Source organism: Oncorhynchus nerka, linkage group LG8, assembly GCF_034236695.1.
Source record: "Oncorhynchus nerka isolate Pitt River linkage group LG8, Oner_Uvic_2.0, whole genome shotgun sequence".
Classification (NCBI taxonomy): domain Eukaryota; kingdom Metazoa; phylum Chordata; class Actinopteri; order Salmoniformes; family Salmonidae; genus Oncorhynchus; species Oncorhynchus nerka.
This window is the reverse complement of record NC_088403.1, coordinates 32,829,430-32,846,979: the sequence shown is the minus strand read 5'-3', so window position 1 is coordinate 32,846,979 and position 17,550 is coordinate 32,829,430. Positions and strand designations below refer to the sequence as shown.

The 17,550-nt window shown below is 45.1% G+C and overlaps 1 protein-coding gene across 1 annotated transcript; it reads left to right on the top strand.

Annotated features, from left to right (window-relative positions):
* The first annotated feature begins 4,610 nt into the window (after nt 1-4,610).
* LOC115133154 (prosaposin receptor GPR37-like) lies at nt 4,611-14,070 on the top strand. Its single transcript, XM_029666090.2, has 2 exons — nt 4,611-6,421; nt 11,553-14,070. Exons 1-2 carry the CDS (start codon nt 5,309-5,311, stop codon nt 12,366-12,368), a joined length of 1,929 nt encoding a protein of 642 aa, XP_029521950.2. The 5' UTR covers nt 4,611-5,308; the 3' UTR covers nt 12,369-14,070.
* The last annotated feature ends 3,480 nt before the right edge of the window (nt 14,071-17,550 follow it).

Below are 17,550 nucleotides of genomic sequence, written 5' to 3'. Positions count from 1 at the left end.
GTAAAATATAATCTAACCTTGAGTATTACAAAACATGACACAGTAGCTATCAAGCTAGCACATAGCCTCCTTAGAACCATATGTTTCTTAGAGCTTGGTGAGAGTTTGGTTGCCCTATGGTCATTTTGCATACAATCTTCCCACAAAGTTCTGGCAATGGTGCAGGATACCCAGATAGCACATAACGTTCTGAGAACCATATGTTTCTTACGGTAGGAATTTCAGTACTTCAGCATAACGTTTTCTGCAGGTTTCCTCGTGGTTCTTTTTAAAGTCACATTCCCCAGAACATTAATAAGACTTCCCACAAAAACCACAAGAAAACATTAGTAACGTTCAAAGAATGTTATTCAGATGCATTCCCTTCTCAGTGTCGACAAAACTCTCTCTATCCTCTATCTTCGTTAAGAGTGTCCAGGTGTATTGCAAGATGACGTAGCAGTGGGATGTCTGTTTTGACAGTCTTGTCCCGTCCCTTGCATATAACGTTTTTTTCTTCTTCGTATATACAGTTGAAGTCGGAAGGTCACATACACCTTAGCCAAATACGTTTATCACCATTTCTGACATTTAATCCTAGTAAAAAAGACCCTGTTTTAGGTCAGTTAGGATCACCACTTTATTTAAAAATGTTTTATCAGACCAGAGGACAATTCTACAAAAAGTACGATCTTTGTCCCAATGTGCAGTTACAAACAGTAGTCTGGCTTTTTTATGGAGGTTTTGGAGCAGTGGCTTCTTCCTTGCTGAGTGGCCTTTGAGGTTATGTCGATATAGGACTCGTTTAACTGGGATATAGATTATTTTGTACCTGTTTCCTCCAGCATCTTCACAAGGTCCTTTGCTGTTGTTCTGGGATTGATTTGCACTTTTCGCACCAAAGTACGTTCATCTCCAAGAGACAGAACACGTCTCCTTCCTGAGCGGTATGACGGCTGCGTGGTCCATGGTATTTATACTTGTGTACTATTGTTTGTACAGATGAATGTGGTACCTTCAGGCGTTTGGAAATTGCTCCCAAGGATGACCCAGACTTGTGGAGGTCTGCAATGTGTTTTTTGATGTCTTGGCTGATTTCTTTTGATTTTCCCATGATGTCAAGCAAAGAGGCGCTGAGTTTGAAGATAGGCCTTGAAATACATCCACAGATACACCTCCAATTGACTCAAATGATGTTAATTAGCCTTATCAGAAGCTTCTAAATCCATGACATCATTTTCTGCAATTTTCCAAGCTAAAGGCACAGTCAACTTAGTGTATGTAAACATCTGACCCACTGGAATTGTGATACAGTGAATTATAAGTGAAATAATCTGTCTGTAAACAATTGTTGGAAAAATTACTTGTCTCATACACAAAGTAGATGTCCTAACCGACTTGCCAAAACTATAGTTTGTTAACAAGAAATTTGTGGATTGGTTGAAAAACTAGCTTTAATGACTCATACAATGTGATTTTCTGGATTTTTGTTTTAGATTCCGTCTCTCACAGTTGAAGTGTACCTATGATAACAATTACAGACCTCTACATGCTTTGTAAGTAGGAAAATCGGCAAAATCGGCAGTGTGTCAAATACTTGTTCTCCCCACTGTATCGATGATGTCGCTCTTGCTGCTAGTGATTCTCTGATCCACCTCTATGCAGACGACACCATTCTGTATACATCTGGCCCTTCTTTGGACACTGTGCTAACAAATCTCCAAACGAGCTTCAACGCCATACAACACTCCTTCCGTGGCCTCCAACTGCTTTTAAATGCTAGTAAAACTAAGTGCATGCACTTTAACCGATTGTTGCCCGCACCTGCGTCATCTATACTTCTTTGCTAGGTAAAGCCCCGCCTTATCTCAGCTCACTGGTCACCACAGCAACTCCCACCTGTAGCACGCGCTCCAGCAGGTATATTGCACTGGTCATCCCCAAAGCCAACACTTCCTTTGGCCGCCTTTCCTTCCAGTTCTCTGCTGCCAATGACTGGAACGAATTGCAAAAATCTCTGAAGCTGGAGTCTTATATCTCCCTCTCTAACTTCAAGCATCAGCTGTCAGAGCAGCTTACCGATCACTGTACCTGTACACAGCCAATCTGTAAATAGCACACCCGACTACCTCATCCCCATATTATTACTTAACCTCTTGCTCTTTTGCACCCCAGTATCTCTACTTGCACATTCATCATCTGCACATCTTTCACGCCAGTATTAATGCTAAATTGTAATTATGTTCACCTCTAGGGCCTATTTATTGCCTACCTCCCTACTCTTCTACATTTGCACACACTGTACATCATTTTTCTATGTTTCCTTTCTTTTGTGTTATTGACTGTGTTTGTCTATGTGTAACTCTGTGTTGTTGTTTTTGTCACACTGCTTTGCTTTATCTTGGCCAGGTCGCAGTTGTAGATGAGAACTTGTTCTCAACTGGCCTACCTGGTTAAATAAAGGTGAAATAAAAAAAATATATATATAAATTTGTCCGTGCCGACTAATTGGCCACACCTGATATTAATGATTACTTGTTTCATTTGAAATGGGGTCCGTTTGAATAGAATAAAATGAACAGCTCTGTATGCGTTGGCATGTTAGCTCCATCCTGGTGGTGCAGTGGACAAATTCCATGGATAGAGAACAGAAGATCATAGGTTTGAATCTCACAGACAACATGCCACAATAAAAATGTGTTTGCATGATTCATTTTCATGTTTCCTGTCTGTGGTTGGAGTTCAAAACAGTAAACTTAAGCTAGCAGTGTTATTAAATTCTTGTTGAAACATGTTATTTAATGTTATTTAATAACCTATAATTTACCTTCTCAGAACATTAATAAAACCTCCCAGGAAAACTTTAAAGGAACCATAGTAAAACGTTCTCAGAACCTCCTTGCAACCTAAAATGTAGTTCCCAGAACAGGCGAAATTTAAAAAGAAACATTCAGTTTTACCAATCAGGACATTTTTGGCTTCGTTCCCAGAACCAATGGGAAACCAAAAACGTACATTCCCACGATTTCCAAGGAACCAAATGTGCTAGCTGGGTACTGTGTGGTCCGTTTTGACTGTTACTAGACGGTCTTTTCTTCCTCCAGTTGGTCTTCAATGTGGTCTTAATGTCCTCAAACCTTGAATAGTCTATAAGTTCATTACATTATGATACAGTATCTAGCCTACTGTGTGTGGCCAGTTTGAACAGTTACAACATTCCCCTCTTCCCTCCTACTGCAGGAAATGTTTCTGCAAGGCTCGACAGGCTCCATCTTGTCCATATACTCAAAACAATTTGTTTCCATTTAATGTGTCAGCCCAGAGTCAGAGCTCTTGTCAGCCCAGAGTCAGAGCTCTTGTCAGCCCAGAGTCAGAGCTCTTGTCAGCCCAGAGTCAGAGCTCTTGTCAAACAAGTCTGTTCTCTAACTATAAACACTCTGAGAACAGAAATCATGGGTTATTTTGAGTATTTTTTTTATAACTTTCACTGAACTCCAAGCACAAATAAGACAGATGGACATTCATATCCTTATGCATTAATCATGCAAACACATTTTTTTGTATTATTGTGACACAGCATCTGTGAGATTTGTGCGAACCTATAAACTGCTGTTGTCTATTCATGGAATTAATCCACTGCGCCACCAGAATGGAGTTAGCATGCCATGTGTTTTTTACGCATACAAAGCTGCTCGTTTTAGTCTATTCAAACAGACCCCATTTCAAAGGAAACACTACGATCACTAACATTAAGATCAGGCGTGGCCAATTAGAGGGCTCGGCCACAACACTTGAATACACTTAACAAATAATAGATAGTTAGTTTTGTTGATCCTGAGAACAGAATGTATATATTTTTAAATAACATTCTTAGAACGTTCTCTGAATATTACTAAAGTATTCTTGTGTTTTTTTTATGTAACGTTTTCTTAGCATTTGAGAACAGAATGTATGCGTTTCAATAAAATGTTAGAACGTGAGAACGTCACTAAAGTTTTCTTGTGTTTTTTTATGGAACATTTTCTTAAAGATCTCGGGAAGAATTTGAGAACATGAATTTAAATAGAACCATTACAAAATGTGAATGAAATGTTATGCTGAAGTGCTGAAATGTCCACAGGAGAACGTTGTTTCTTCAGGTTCTTGGAACAATTTGAGAACATTCCCAATGTCAAACCAGTTGGAGAACGTTCCTAGAACATTACCAGAATTGAAATGAAATGTAACCATGTTTGAACTTTTAGGAAACATTCTGTTAACGTAATGAAATACCAAGAAAATGACGTTTTTTTGTTGTTGTTGTCAAGTTCCTTAAATGTTCTGAGAATGTTCCAAAGACAAGCAACTATCCTGCACCATTCCCCAAAAGGTTGTTTGCAAAATAACCATTGGACCCCCATGCTTTCACCAAGATCTAAGAAACATATGATTGTCGAACTGTATGTGCTAGCTGAGATGTGTATACATAGCCTGTAGGCTACTAGGCTACTGCAGATGTTTTGCACAATAACTGATATCGAGCAAATAGACATCAGAATAGTTTAAACGCCAAATATGATATTACACCATGGAGAAAGTGGTCAGTATACGGCGATAAAGCCATGTGTAATATGATGATAATATATTTATCGCGTGCGCGTCATCGGGCGTGGTTGGCTACCAGCGGCGGTAGTCTGGAGGCAGGATCTGATGGATGCGGAGTGACAGATCAGGGTTAGCCGCCAGGGGATTCCATTTTCTTCCACATTCCTTCCCGAGACACCCAGCTCACCTCGGTGCTCCACGGAGCGGACAGGGAGAGCCAGCCAGAGCCGCGCCTCTCTTCTCTCTCAACTCGCAGCTGTGTAACAAACACACAGCAGGACACGGCAGCAGCGCCTGTGAGTCTCAGCCAGACCCAACCACAGCCAGTGCAGCCTATTCGGCTCAAAAAGGAAAGTCCGGTGATCTGCTGTTTATGGAGATGAGATGCATGTGACCATGTTGTCGCTGTAAAAATGAGTTTGCTAGCGGCATGTGGTTCCATGGGGACCTTGCAGGGATATCTCGTTCGGTAAGGCATGGCACTTTCTACTTGACAAAAATACATCTCACAGGAGGAGGTGGCGGCAGACTTGCACAGAACAACATCACGGCGGAGACCAAACACAGTGCTCTGAATTTGGATATGAGCTAAAAGTTTGCAAACCCTATAAGATGTTTGGGATCTACATTGAGGGTTTAAGTTTAGTGTAATTTTTTTTGTTATTATGGGTGTAGACTGAATGGGAGTTTATTCTCTGCACTGAGATAAGGATGGCTTTCTGAGGAGGATATATCTGTCTGCGCTATGATCTGGACCATGCGGACTCTGATGCTGAGGACGCTGTGTGTGTTGTTGGGGAATGCACATGTCTTATCGCTCAGAAATAATGGAAACATACGGACTAGAGAAACAGCAGGGGGTTATTATGGGCTTAACGCTACAACAACCCACAGGACCGCTCACACAGCCATCAGAGAGGGTCCCCAGAGCACAGCCTATGACAGCACTCGCTCCGGGGGGCACGCTACAGGTACGTCCTACTCCAAACAGACTCTTCAAACGTGGATGGAACGTTTTCATTCTACTTCTGTGAGAAGGATGCGCGTAATTCAGGATGAAACAAAGCATAGACGTGTAGGATTAAAACGACAGCACTCCAACAGAACACTGACACGGGGGGATTACTCCGTCACCCCGCACAGGGACCTGGTGCGCCGCCACAAGAGGAGAAAGTTGAATAGTGAGATTGGCGCGGCCGCTGCCATGGGGACGGCAGGTGGATACAATACCACTAAGCCCCCAGCAATGGGCCAGCAACGCGGGGGACAACTGGACAGCGACAGACGCAAGAGAGGCACAAAAGACGAGCAGAAGAAGGCGTTTAAGAGGGAGAGGAGGAGAAAAGTGTTGAACAAAAGCTCAATGGCTTTATCTCAGGCGCAGAGCGCAGTGGACGGGCTGGGCCCCCCTCTCTCTCCATGGGAGCCAATACCCAAGCCCCTAGCTCTCACCTCTACCGACCTACCCCTCGACCTCTTCACCAGGAGAAGCGAGATGTTTACTTACCGCGAGGAAAACCCGTGGGATGCCACTCCAATGACCCCTCCCAACACAGCAGATTTTGGACGCGAAATCAAAAACCCATTTTACCCTGTGACAAGTGAAACCTTTGGCGCTTATGCTATCACGGGCGTTTCTGCCATCATTTTCCTCGCAGGGATAGCAGGGAACATAGCCATACTGTGCATCGTGTGTCAGAACTACTATATGAAGAGCATCTCCAACTCTCTCATAGCTAACCTGGCCATCTGGGATTTTGTGGTCGTCTTCTTTTGTCTGCCCCTCGTCATTTTCCATGAATTGACTAAGTCCTGGCTACTGGGAGAATTCACCTGTAAAATCGTGCCATATCTGGAGGTATTCTATTATGTTCTATTCTATTTTATTCTATTCTACTACAGATTTTCTCCTCATATTGGTGGAAGATGTGTCTTGGGGCATCTGAACACTTGCATTGGCATAGGCACAATTTCAAATAGTATTGCATTGTGTATTACATATTTATAATGTGCTATTGTCATATTCAGAACAACTTTTGATAGAAAAGCCTATCACAGTGAACATGACACTAATCCATTTCACCCTAACACGGGATTAGCCTCCATTGGCACAATAATAAACAAGATGAGTTCCCACCAAGATCAGATGTCACCTCATCTCATTGTGACACCCAGTGTGACACTGCTACGCACACCTGCTGGCTGCTGGAGAGAAGTGGCCTCCCTCCACCCACACACTTAATCCTTCCCTCTATCTCTCCCTTTTTTTTTGTCCCACTACTGTCTCTCCTTTTCTCTATCTCTCTATCTCTCTCGCTCTCTCACACAACTCTGTGCCTATCTACTACAGTGTGATATCTCTGTCTTTCTCACCTACACATACAAGGGGCCTAAGTAAATCACAAAACACCACACCCAGTTTATAGCCATCTCACTTTACCCTGGGTGGGTATCAGTGTGATGCAATGTTCAACCTGTGTGTGTGTGTGTGTGTGCAGTCATGCCTTTCCTTTGTAAGGCCGTTGGGTTAAAACCAGTTTCGTATTCCCACAACTCCGTATCTCATTGTACAGTGTAGCAGTGAAACTGACGGAGGATTTTGGGTTGCTGCTGCAGAGCAACATGAGTTCGAAGTAGAGCACTAGATGTAGGGTGAGGAGCGCTTGAAGAAGGTCTCAGTAGACCGTCTGGCTTGTGTGTGTGTGTGTGTGTGTGTGTGTGTGTGTGTGTGTGTGTGTGTGTGTGTGTGTGTGTGTGTGTGTGTGTGTGTGTGTGTGTGTGTGTGTGTGTGTGTGTGTGTGTGTGTGTGTGGAGGTTGGGGTCCATGCGTGTGGGTGAGTGCCTGCAGGCACGTTTGTGAATTTTAGGCATGCATGCCCATAAGTCCCTGCATGCATCAGTGCATGCATGTGTGTCGCCCGGCCATGCGTGTGCATGTGTGTGTCCGTGCGTGTCCTCAGCCCTGTGTGTCCTCAGCCCTGTGCAGTGCTGAGCTGATCCACTGTGACTCTATGTGGGTTAAGTGGGGAGTAATGTCGCTCCGCAGGCAGGATGTGGGAGAGAACACTCCACTGGGAGGAGAGGAAGCCTCGGGCTGCGTTGCCCACTGGCTCATGACCCACACGCACACACACCCACACGCGGATGTGTGTGCAGACGCAATCAGACAGACTCACAGACGAAGACACACGCACATACATGACCACACAGACACGCACTCATACACGTCCATAAACCCATATTCCAATCCCCAGAGCCCAGACGGTAGATATGAGCCCAGCGGACATGGTGATGATAATGCATTAGATACAGACAGCTAGGAGAGGAGGAGAGCTGCTACAGTATTCCAATGAGACATGGACAGTCCCTCTGACAGTCCCTCTGACACTGATGGGAGGATCTCTCTGTGGTGTGCATAGCTTCTGTGGCCTGGTCATGTGGTGTGTATGTGTAAGTGTATGTGGTCAAGTCTCCAGTGATGTGCAGAGCTTCGAAGGAGGGAAGCCAAGTGGAAGAGGCCCTTGTGCGTCACGAGTGGTGTTATGTGAATCACGTCCCTGGCTAACATCTGCAGCGTAGGCTATATCAACAGCCACAGCCAGTAGTGAGTAGTGAAGATATTGCTTCTTTAAGTTCAGTGGGAACAGTGAGGCTCAGATAGGCATAGATGGGTTCTCTCCAGCAGCTTTGTCCGTTCTCAGACAGAGAGAGACTGGGAGGCTGAGGTGCTGCTGTCTGCGGGGAGATAAACTCATCCCAGTCTGCTGCAGGGAATAGACGTTCTACTGGGAGCCATTGAGGTCGGAGGTGGAGGACTGTATTGTGCTGGGATTGGTGTTAATAGCTAGACATTCATTACCCTGACACCCATGTACGTGGGCGCGCACATGCACAGACTCAATCAGACACGCATACACAAGCTTAATCTCTCTCACTTATGGACACACATGCACAGAATCTCAAACACACACTAAATCTCACACACCTAGACTCTCTCTGTCTCTCTCTCTCTCTCTCTCTCTCTCTCTCTCTCTCTCTCTCTCTCTCTCTCACACACACACACAAATGCACACTCACCTACACACGCAGAAACTCATACACACACACACACGGTAGCAGGGCGTGCTGAGATTCCAGATGGGTGGGATGGCCTGCCCTCCACTGATCGTTACCCACGGCGATCCTCTCTCTGCACGTGCTCACTGTGATTAGGGGAAGGACTCTCACACACACATACACACACACACTCCCACATACACACCACACACTCCCACATACACGTATACACTTCTTCCAACACACATATATACACACACACACACACACACACACACACACAACTCCACCCAACAGCACAATGTCTGTCCCTCTATTACTCATTACTCATGCGGTCTGACCGGCTATGTGAATGATTCAGTGTATATAATTAGTATTTGTAAATAATGGATGATGGGTGATAATTATCCCATTCAGGCTATTTGTAGCTACAGGATGAGTAGATGCTTACTTTGCTGAGAGATAGACCACGTAGATACATAACAACATCACAACCCAGAGAGAATCTAACAAAAATTAACTAAATGATTATAGAAGCAGAAATGAAATATTGACTAATTTATAACTGTGTGAACCATGTGTATGCACAGCCAGTGTAGAATAGAATAGAACTGTAATGTCCACTTGTAAATAGACATTTACCATGAGCTTCATCTCAACAGTAACCCAGGGTAACCGTATCACACACAGACGTAAAACAGTGAACATTGAATCAGTGTTACAGTTCAGAGGCTACGTCATGGAGTCCCAAAGAGTAGTGACTTCATGACGCTCAGGTCCAGATCTAGCCCTGTCTTCCAGCCTGTCTCTGTGATGATCCATTCCTTGACTGTACAGAGGAGACTGATGATCCCCGTGGCAGAGTGGCAGCCGGGGGACTAGGCTTCTCCTGTTGGAGTTATGGTCTGGGGAAAGAGCAAGAGAGGGAGGGAGGGAGGGAGGGAGGGACAGACGCAGTCAGCCTGTAACAGACCTGAACTGTAATAGCCTTTGTCTTCAGCTTATTCATGTGCTCAGTGTGTGTGTTTCTGTGTCTGCATGTGTATGTGTGTGTGCATTCGTGAGCATTGCACCATTTATCAATAGATAAGAGTCATTACCACGACAGCCGCTCAGGATCCAACATGGCCGCCCGCCGCAGGTCATCAAGTCACTCAGTTGCCATTGAACTCCAATTAATAACATGGGTTTTGAAGGCAACTGCTCAGAGGAGCTTAATCAGGGAATTTGTGGGCCATTATTAAACCAGCAACAGGGGAAATATCTCTATTACCTGCTGCACAATACAAGTAACTAAGACACAATGGTGCTGTACAGACTGTCAGCATGACCACAGACAAGGCAGACGTGACAGGGGTCATTTACACAGAGAGGGTATTTGCCAAATTGGTCTGTTAATCATTATAAAGATGTCAGGCCGTTGTATGAATAATTAGGCTAGCGAAAGGAATAATCACGCATACTCACACGCACACAAACACACACACAGCTTTCAGTTAAGCAACGTTAGCTCCACACTAGCTCCAGCACCATGGCCATTGGCCCATATCGTTGATCTACATATCTGTACAAAGCTGGGCTTGTCCTATTCTGTTCCCCCCCCCGCCCTCTCTCTCCTGCTCTGTGAGATCTGATCAAAGAAATCACCCCTGTCTATGTCAGAGTGTTTAGTTTGACTTGTCTCCAGCCTAGTGTTCAGGCTCTATTCACCATGTTGGCACCTGTGTGAGTGTACAAAGCAGAGTAGGGCTCGAAGGCAGATACCTGGCACACAGATGCGAAGGTGCACGGTTGGCCAGGATGCAGGAAGCCCTCTAGGTGTAATTAAAGCAACCAATCACACTGTACGACCTGCACAGGCTGAAGGGCACCAGTAGTCACCATGGAAGAGGGATCTTGTTTACAAGGTATACACGTTTTTGGTTAAATCAATGTTTCACCAACTTAACAGGGGGGGGAATCATGTTATGCTCCTTTGAAGTGTACAGGAGTATGTACCAGGTGCAAGGTATCAAAATGTCTCATAAAAGGATTAGGGATACCCTACACACTATCACACCTCTTTGAAGTCTCCCGGAGCATGCTGTACAATAGCATGCAGGTATTTACTTTCCTTTCTCTCTAATGGCTGACCCAGTGTTGTTCTCCTTTGGCTCTACTTCATCAGAACAGTAGCAGCTTTGGCAGAGATCCATAGTTCATGTGTGGCTCTCCTCTCCATCTCGATCTCTGCAGGATGTTACTGTTTAGAAGGCTGTAGCCTCTGTGGCCTCCCAGGGACGTCTGGGAAACACTAGTCTAATTAACAGATAGAGAGAAGGAGAGGGGAGAGGGAGAGGGGAGAGGGAGTGGGGAAGGAGAGAGGACAGAGAGCAAGAGAGAGAGGACAGAGAGAAAGAGAGAGAGTGCATGAGAGAGAGATGAGAGAAGGAGAGTGAGGTAACGAGAAGAGGGAGTGGGTGAGAGAGAGAAACCTCCACAGCTTTACTGTTTATGTAGTAAACTGCAGCAGCAGTAATCACAGGGCAGGACCGTACAGACTATAGCAGCTGGGTCTGGGTCTGGCTACAGTTAGTTTTCCCTGTAGTAACTGCAGTCAAAGTGATTCCAGCTGGAGAGGAACATGTTCCAGGTTCCTTGCTGTGCCTCAGTCTTTCAGACTTAAACCGAAGCAGAGCAGAGACTTGGTTCTGAATGATGTGTTTTCTAAGCTTTGAGAGGCTTAGAATTTGGCACCTTTTTTCAGTTTGATGCATTCTTTCAATTCAACGAAAGACTCCTCTGTCAGATTTCTAAGAGGGGTGTTGTTGTCTTTGTGAAAGTGAAATTTAAAAAGGTCTATTTGGTGTATACTGTCAGATGATTCAACATTCTGATAAACCATTTGTCTTTGTGATAAACCATTAACCATTTCTCCCTGTATTTGTCCCCAGGTGGCATCTCTAGGTGTGACCACGTTCACCCTGTGCGCTCTGTGCATTGACCGGTTCCGCGCAGCCACAAATGTCCAGATGTATTACGAGATGATCGAGAACTGCACCTCCACTACAGCCAAGCTCGCCGTCATATGGATCGGAGCTCTCCTATTGGCTCTCCCTGAGCTCCTGATCCGCCAGCTGGTCACCGAGGACCCCGCTCTCCCAGATGACCCCCCTACGGAGCGCTGCGTGGTGCGCATCTCGACATCGCTCCCAGATACGCTCTACGTCCTGGGCCTAACCTACGAGGGCGCGCGGCTCTGGTGGTGCTTCGGCTGTTACTTCTGCCTCCCTACGCTCTTCACCATCGGCTGTTCCCTCGTCACCGCCCGCAAGATCCGCCGCGCCGAGCAGGCCTCCGTCCGCGGCAACAAGAAGCAGATACGCCTAGAAAGCCAGATGAACTGCACCGTCGTGGCGCTCGCCATCGTCTACGGCGCCTGCGTGGTCCCGGAGAACATCTGTAACATCGTGTCGGCATACATGGCGGCGGGCGTGCCGGAGCGGACCATGGCGGTCTTACACCTCCTGTCACAGCTGTTGTTGTTCTGCCGGGCGGCAGTGACGCCTGTGTTGCTCCTGTTATTGTGTCGTCCGCTAGGCAGAGCCTTCCTGGACTGTTGTTGTTGCTGCTGCTGTGACCATGCCCACTCCTCAGGCACGGCTAGTGATGATAATGAGCATGAGTGTACCACAGAGCTGGAGCTGTCGCCCTTCAGCACCATACGCAGAGAGCTCAGCAACTACACTCCCGCAGGGTCCAACTGTTAAAACCACTGTTAACTACTGTTAAAGGTCCAGTGTAGTCAAAAACATGATTTTCCTATGTTTTATATTCAGTGTATATTTCCACACTATGAGGTTGGTATAATACTGTGAAAATTATGATAATGCCCCTTTAGTATCAGAGCCTTTTGAAAAGACTGCCTGAAATTCAGCCAGTTTTGGTGGGAATGAGTTTTTGGCCTGCCTGGTGACATCACCGGGCAATAAATGAGTTAGACCAATAAGAAAGATAGTTACAAACGTCTCTGCCAAAAACAGCTAGTTTTCTGTTTTCCCCTCCCCACTCAGACCATTCCCAGACAATTTTGGCAAAATTCTTGCTTAAGAAATTGTTATTTGCGAAGAGGCTGTTTTTGTTTCTTTTCTGATCATTTTAATTGAAAACAATCACAGTAAGTTACTTACTTGTTACCCAGAAATGATTTAATATTGAGATAAAAACAGCTGCATTGGAACTTTAATGACGACACAGCTACACAGCTGCAGGACAATACAAACATACCAGCACACAGAACTGTGCAACTTCACACCTGCAGAGTCAAACTGCTAAGGCTTCAAACCTTTACAACTATAGTACTATACAACATTTCACAAGCAGGATCCAACTGCTTAGATTACATACCTGTACACTTAGATTACATACCTGTACAAAACTACAGTAGGCTACTACACAATTAGCTACACGACTGACAAACTGGGTGCTACACAACTATTGTACAGTATACTATTACACAACTACTGTATATAACTACACACTAGCAGGGGAAAAGTGTCAGGACTACACACTTTACATCCGCAGGGAGCAAGTAACATCTGAACATCCATACTGCCGAGACAACTGCACAACAACCCAACTGCACTACAACTCCCAATACACATACTGTGCTCCAACCCAGTACACAAACCCAGTGGTCTGAGCTGGGACCAGACATGAACGGACAAAGCCAGACACTCGACACCAGACTATACTGGACTGTGTTGAGCTGAAAGGGACTCAGTGGAGTGGACTAGGGGTTGGCTGGGCTGGAGTGGAGTGGAGTGGAGTGGAGTGGACTCTGAATAGTTGACTGAAGTGGACTGGGCTGGACCGGACATACTCACGTCACCCCTCACTCAAACTCTGCACTCGCGATTCAGTTCACACACACACGCCTTACTCGCACACTGGACTGTACATACTGTATACTACATACTCTATCACTCTAGTGAAGGAAAGATATATAGAGAAGGAAAGAAGGAAGGATATGGAGGAGGAATATGAGGATATTACGAGCATATTGTGATTGTTTTTCTTTTAATGCACATTAATATTACTGTAATCGTCGTGGTTGATTTCTGCATACAACTCTGCACTGCCAAACACCTTTCCTTGCTTTCATACTCTGTCGTGCCCTCCTGTTAGTGTCAGAGTCAGGGCCCCTCTGTCTCTGTGTCTTTTCTGACAGTAACTTGTCATAAATGGCCAAGTGTACAGTGTTGTGATTCAAACTCTTGATGAAGTCAGTGATTCTTGTAAACCGTTTTATTGAACTTTGTGAGTATCTTGTTCACTCTGTCTGTATTTGATACTAGAAGATGTAAGCGCACACGGTCATCAGTCTAGTTTCTGGTTTCTAAAATAGCTTTTCTATAGCCAACAAAAACGGTCCCTTTGATTAAAAAAAATAACTTGATCTTGACTGTAGAACTGCAGCTCTGTGTAGACATTTCTTTGAGTGGTGTATTACTTTCTTTGTGTTCCTGACCTGAAAATATCATTCTGGATTAGAATTCGAATTCACAATGTTTTCCCCATACACAAGGGTACAAACGCACCGTGGCTACGCGACACCACAGACACTTCCGTATTCATCATCTATAGATGACACAGACAGAGCAGAGCATACATCAACAGCATGTATCGCCGCATACGATTCCCTTTATAAACGTCTTTACAGTGTTATACAACGGTGACGATAGCAAAGAAGCGTCTGGCATGTGTACGCGAGTCTGTGTTAGCGGCGATAAGGGAGATGAATGTTGTGGTTATTATCCCCATAACAGAATTATCTGTCATAGAAGACTAAGCAGAGCCAGCTCTGTTTCCGCACCTGGGTGACTCTGCTGTGTATACTGCTGCACTCCCACTGCTCTGAGGAGGTGGTATTTTCTTTCTCACACCACCGCACATCCGCTCCTCTATTTGATGTGTCGCAGTGAGAGAGAGGGAGAGAGAGAGAGAGAGAGAGATAGATCAGCTATTTCTGTCTGTGTAAGAGAACAGCTCGAAAGACAGGCAGGAACGGACCACACTAACATTCTACTGACAAGACACACGTATTCTAATTACTACTGACAATCAATGTCTTCTGACGTTCTATCAAGACATGGTCATTAGGGGTGACATTCGACTCATTTCCAACAGACAGTCAACAGGATTGGCATTGATTCGTGCCATTTTATGCAGGACTGCGACATCTATGTCCTTCACCTCTCAGATTCTGAATCAGAAAGCACAATTTACATCCTGATTAAAATTGCAGATCTGTGCACAATTTTTATTTATCTGTTATTTTACCAGGTAAGTTGACTGAGAATACGTTCTCATTTGCAGCAACGACCTGGGGAATAGTTCGAGGGGAGAGGGATGAATGAGCCAATTGTAAACTGGGGATCATTAGGTGACTGTGATGGTTTGATGGCCAGATTGGGAATTTAGCCTGGACACCAGGGTTAACACCCCTATGATAAGTGCCATGGGATCTTTAATGACCGCAGAGAGTCAGGACACCTGTTTAACATCCCATCTGAAAGACAGCACCCTACACAGGGCAGTGTCCCCAATCACTGGCCAGGGTCATTGGGATATGTTTTAGACCAGAAGAAAGAGTGCCTCCTACTGGCCCTCCAACACCACTTCCAGCAGCATCTGGTCTCCCATCCAGGGACTGACCAGGACCAACACTGCTTAGCTTCAGAAGCAAGCCGGCAGTGGTATGCAGGGTGGTATGCTGCTGGCTAAATTGGGGCTATCGTCTAAATCTTTTCCTTCTCTTCCCATCTGAGATCAAACTGCATCATGGGCTGCTGTCGCCGTCGCGTCCCAGATAGGATGACAAGCATCTGTGCCATTCATGCTGGTAATTTTCCTAAAAACAATAGGACTCTAGACATCACAGTGGCTCAATCACACTCAATCAGAGCCTCAGTGGCTACAGCCCTGTGTACAGCTCCATCTGCACCTCTGTCTGTCTGTCTGTCTGTCTGTCTGTCTGTCTGTCTTTGTCTGTCTGTCTCTGATGGAGCAGGATGAAGAATACTCCTTGTTCAATTCGCTGTTGTCATTATCATTCAATCTCAGGACCAGTTTCCCACACCCAGATTAAGCCTGAAATTAAATTTAAGATTTCCATTGAGTTTCATGCTTTTCAGGCCAGGAATAGGCTTAATCGGAGTCCGGGAAACTGGTAGGCTACATCTATTGAGCTACCTGGCTGTATTAAATTATCAGCAGCCATGCTTATAAAACTCTAATAATTCTAATGAGTATATTTTGGGCTGGGTGACATCATAACAGTTACCCGTTAGCCCTGACACAATTTCACGCCACATCAGCGTTAGCCATGGCCAGTGCTATGCTAACGCTAGCCCCTCTCTCTTCAAATCTCTGCAGCCCAGTGCTTACAAGACCCTTTCTCATCACATCACTGCGGCAAAGAGCTAATGCTAACTAGCCCCTTCTCACATCACTGCAGCCCAGCGCTAATGCTAGGCTAAAGCTATTCACTAAGCCCCTTTCTCCTCATTTCACTGTAGCCCAGCGCTAACGCTAGCTTGCCCTTTCTACTTACATCAGTGCAGCCCAGTACTAACGCTAGCTAGCCCTTGCTCCTTAAATTTCTTTTTGCACACTAAAGCTAGTCACTTGCCCCTTTCTCTTCACATCACTGTCAACCCACTCACTCTCCACTGACTCACTGTGTTTCCTGCTGCTAATCTCACTTTATTCTGCCCGCTGTCAACAGTCATTACTGTCTTCCATGAGTTCTCTGGATGCAGATATATTGGACAAAATCAGAGTTGTACTTGGAGGAGCCTGATTTTCCTTTTGATGGCCGTGTTTCTCACACTTGCAAGGAAATGTATATATTCCTTGAGGCGTAGAGGAATATTCTGTATTTCTGTGTGCATTCGCTCTCCCTCTAACCTCCATCTCTCTCTCTCTCTCTCTCTCTCTGCAGCATGCTAACCTCAGGCATTTTAATGGGTGAGTTTTGATCTGTCCAGTCAAACACATTCAAATGTGTCCAGCCAGTAGCACAGTGGGAACGGTGCCTAATTCAACCCCGGCAAATGAACCAGCAGTCAATTGTACAGAACAGCATACACATGCACTAGAGAAGAGATGGAAAAGTGGTAAACAAGTTTAGTTTTTAGACAAGAGTGCTAGGTTGATAACTGGGAACCAAGAGAGAGAGAGAGAGAGAGAGAGAGAGAGGGAGATGCTACGGCATGCTGCTCTGTGCATACTCTATTGATCCACAATTGGGGTTTTGAGGGGCTTTTCTAACCCTGTATGTATACAATCAATCTGAAATACGTATCATGGGCAATGTAGACAGGAACCTGAACCGTATAGTCTTATGTGTGCATTTGGGTGGAAGAGATGAGGGTGCTGCCACACTAGAGATCAGAGATAGAGAAAAGGAAAATAAGGCCTAGATTCAATCAGATCAAGCGTTTAACGACACCCACTTAGCTGATGTGTTGGAGGCGTAACTGCGTTGGAGCTGTCACATCGGCGAGCAGCTGCTCTTGGTCATTGTCATGAAGCTACATCCATCCTACTCGCCTTAGAAGTTCAAAACAAGAAATCGAGGGCTATATAGACACTCAAATTGAAAATCATTAAACTAAATCATGAGGATTTCTATCAGCCTAATCATGGTCTAGATTTCATCTCACATTCCAGTGTTGGAACTTGTAAACAAGGCTGCATGGGATGTTCCCTAATGCGACTCTATGCAGCCATTGGCAATGTCTACTTCAGGTATAGCCCATTAGGCTAGTGGCCAATGCTCGAAAAGGTATTTCGTTTTTGAGATAGCCCTACCAGAGGTAGAACAAAATACAACCATGTTTTCACATCTCTTATGTCTCCCATTTATGAAATGGATGGTTGTGTAAA

What these genes read in the sequence shown, in the direction of transcription:
- LOC115133154 (XM_029666090.2), top strand. Translation starts at nt 5,309, where the DNA reads ATGATCTGGACCATGCGGACTCTGATGCTGAGGACGCTGTGTGTGTTG. An exon ending in AAATCGTGCCATATCTGGAG is followed by an intron (nt 6,422 to 11,552) that starts GTATTCTATTAT and finishes ATTTGTCCCCAG; the next exon opens with GTGGCATCTCTAGGTGTGAC.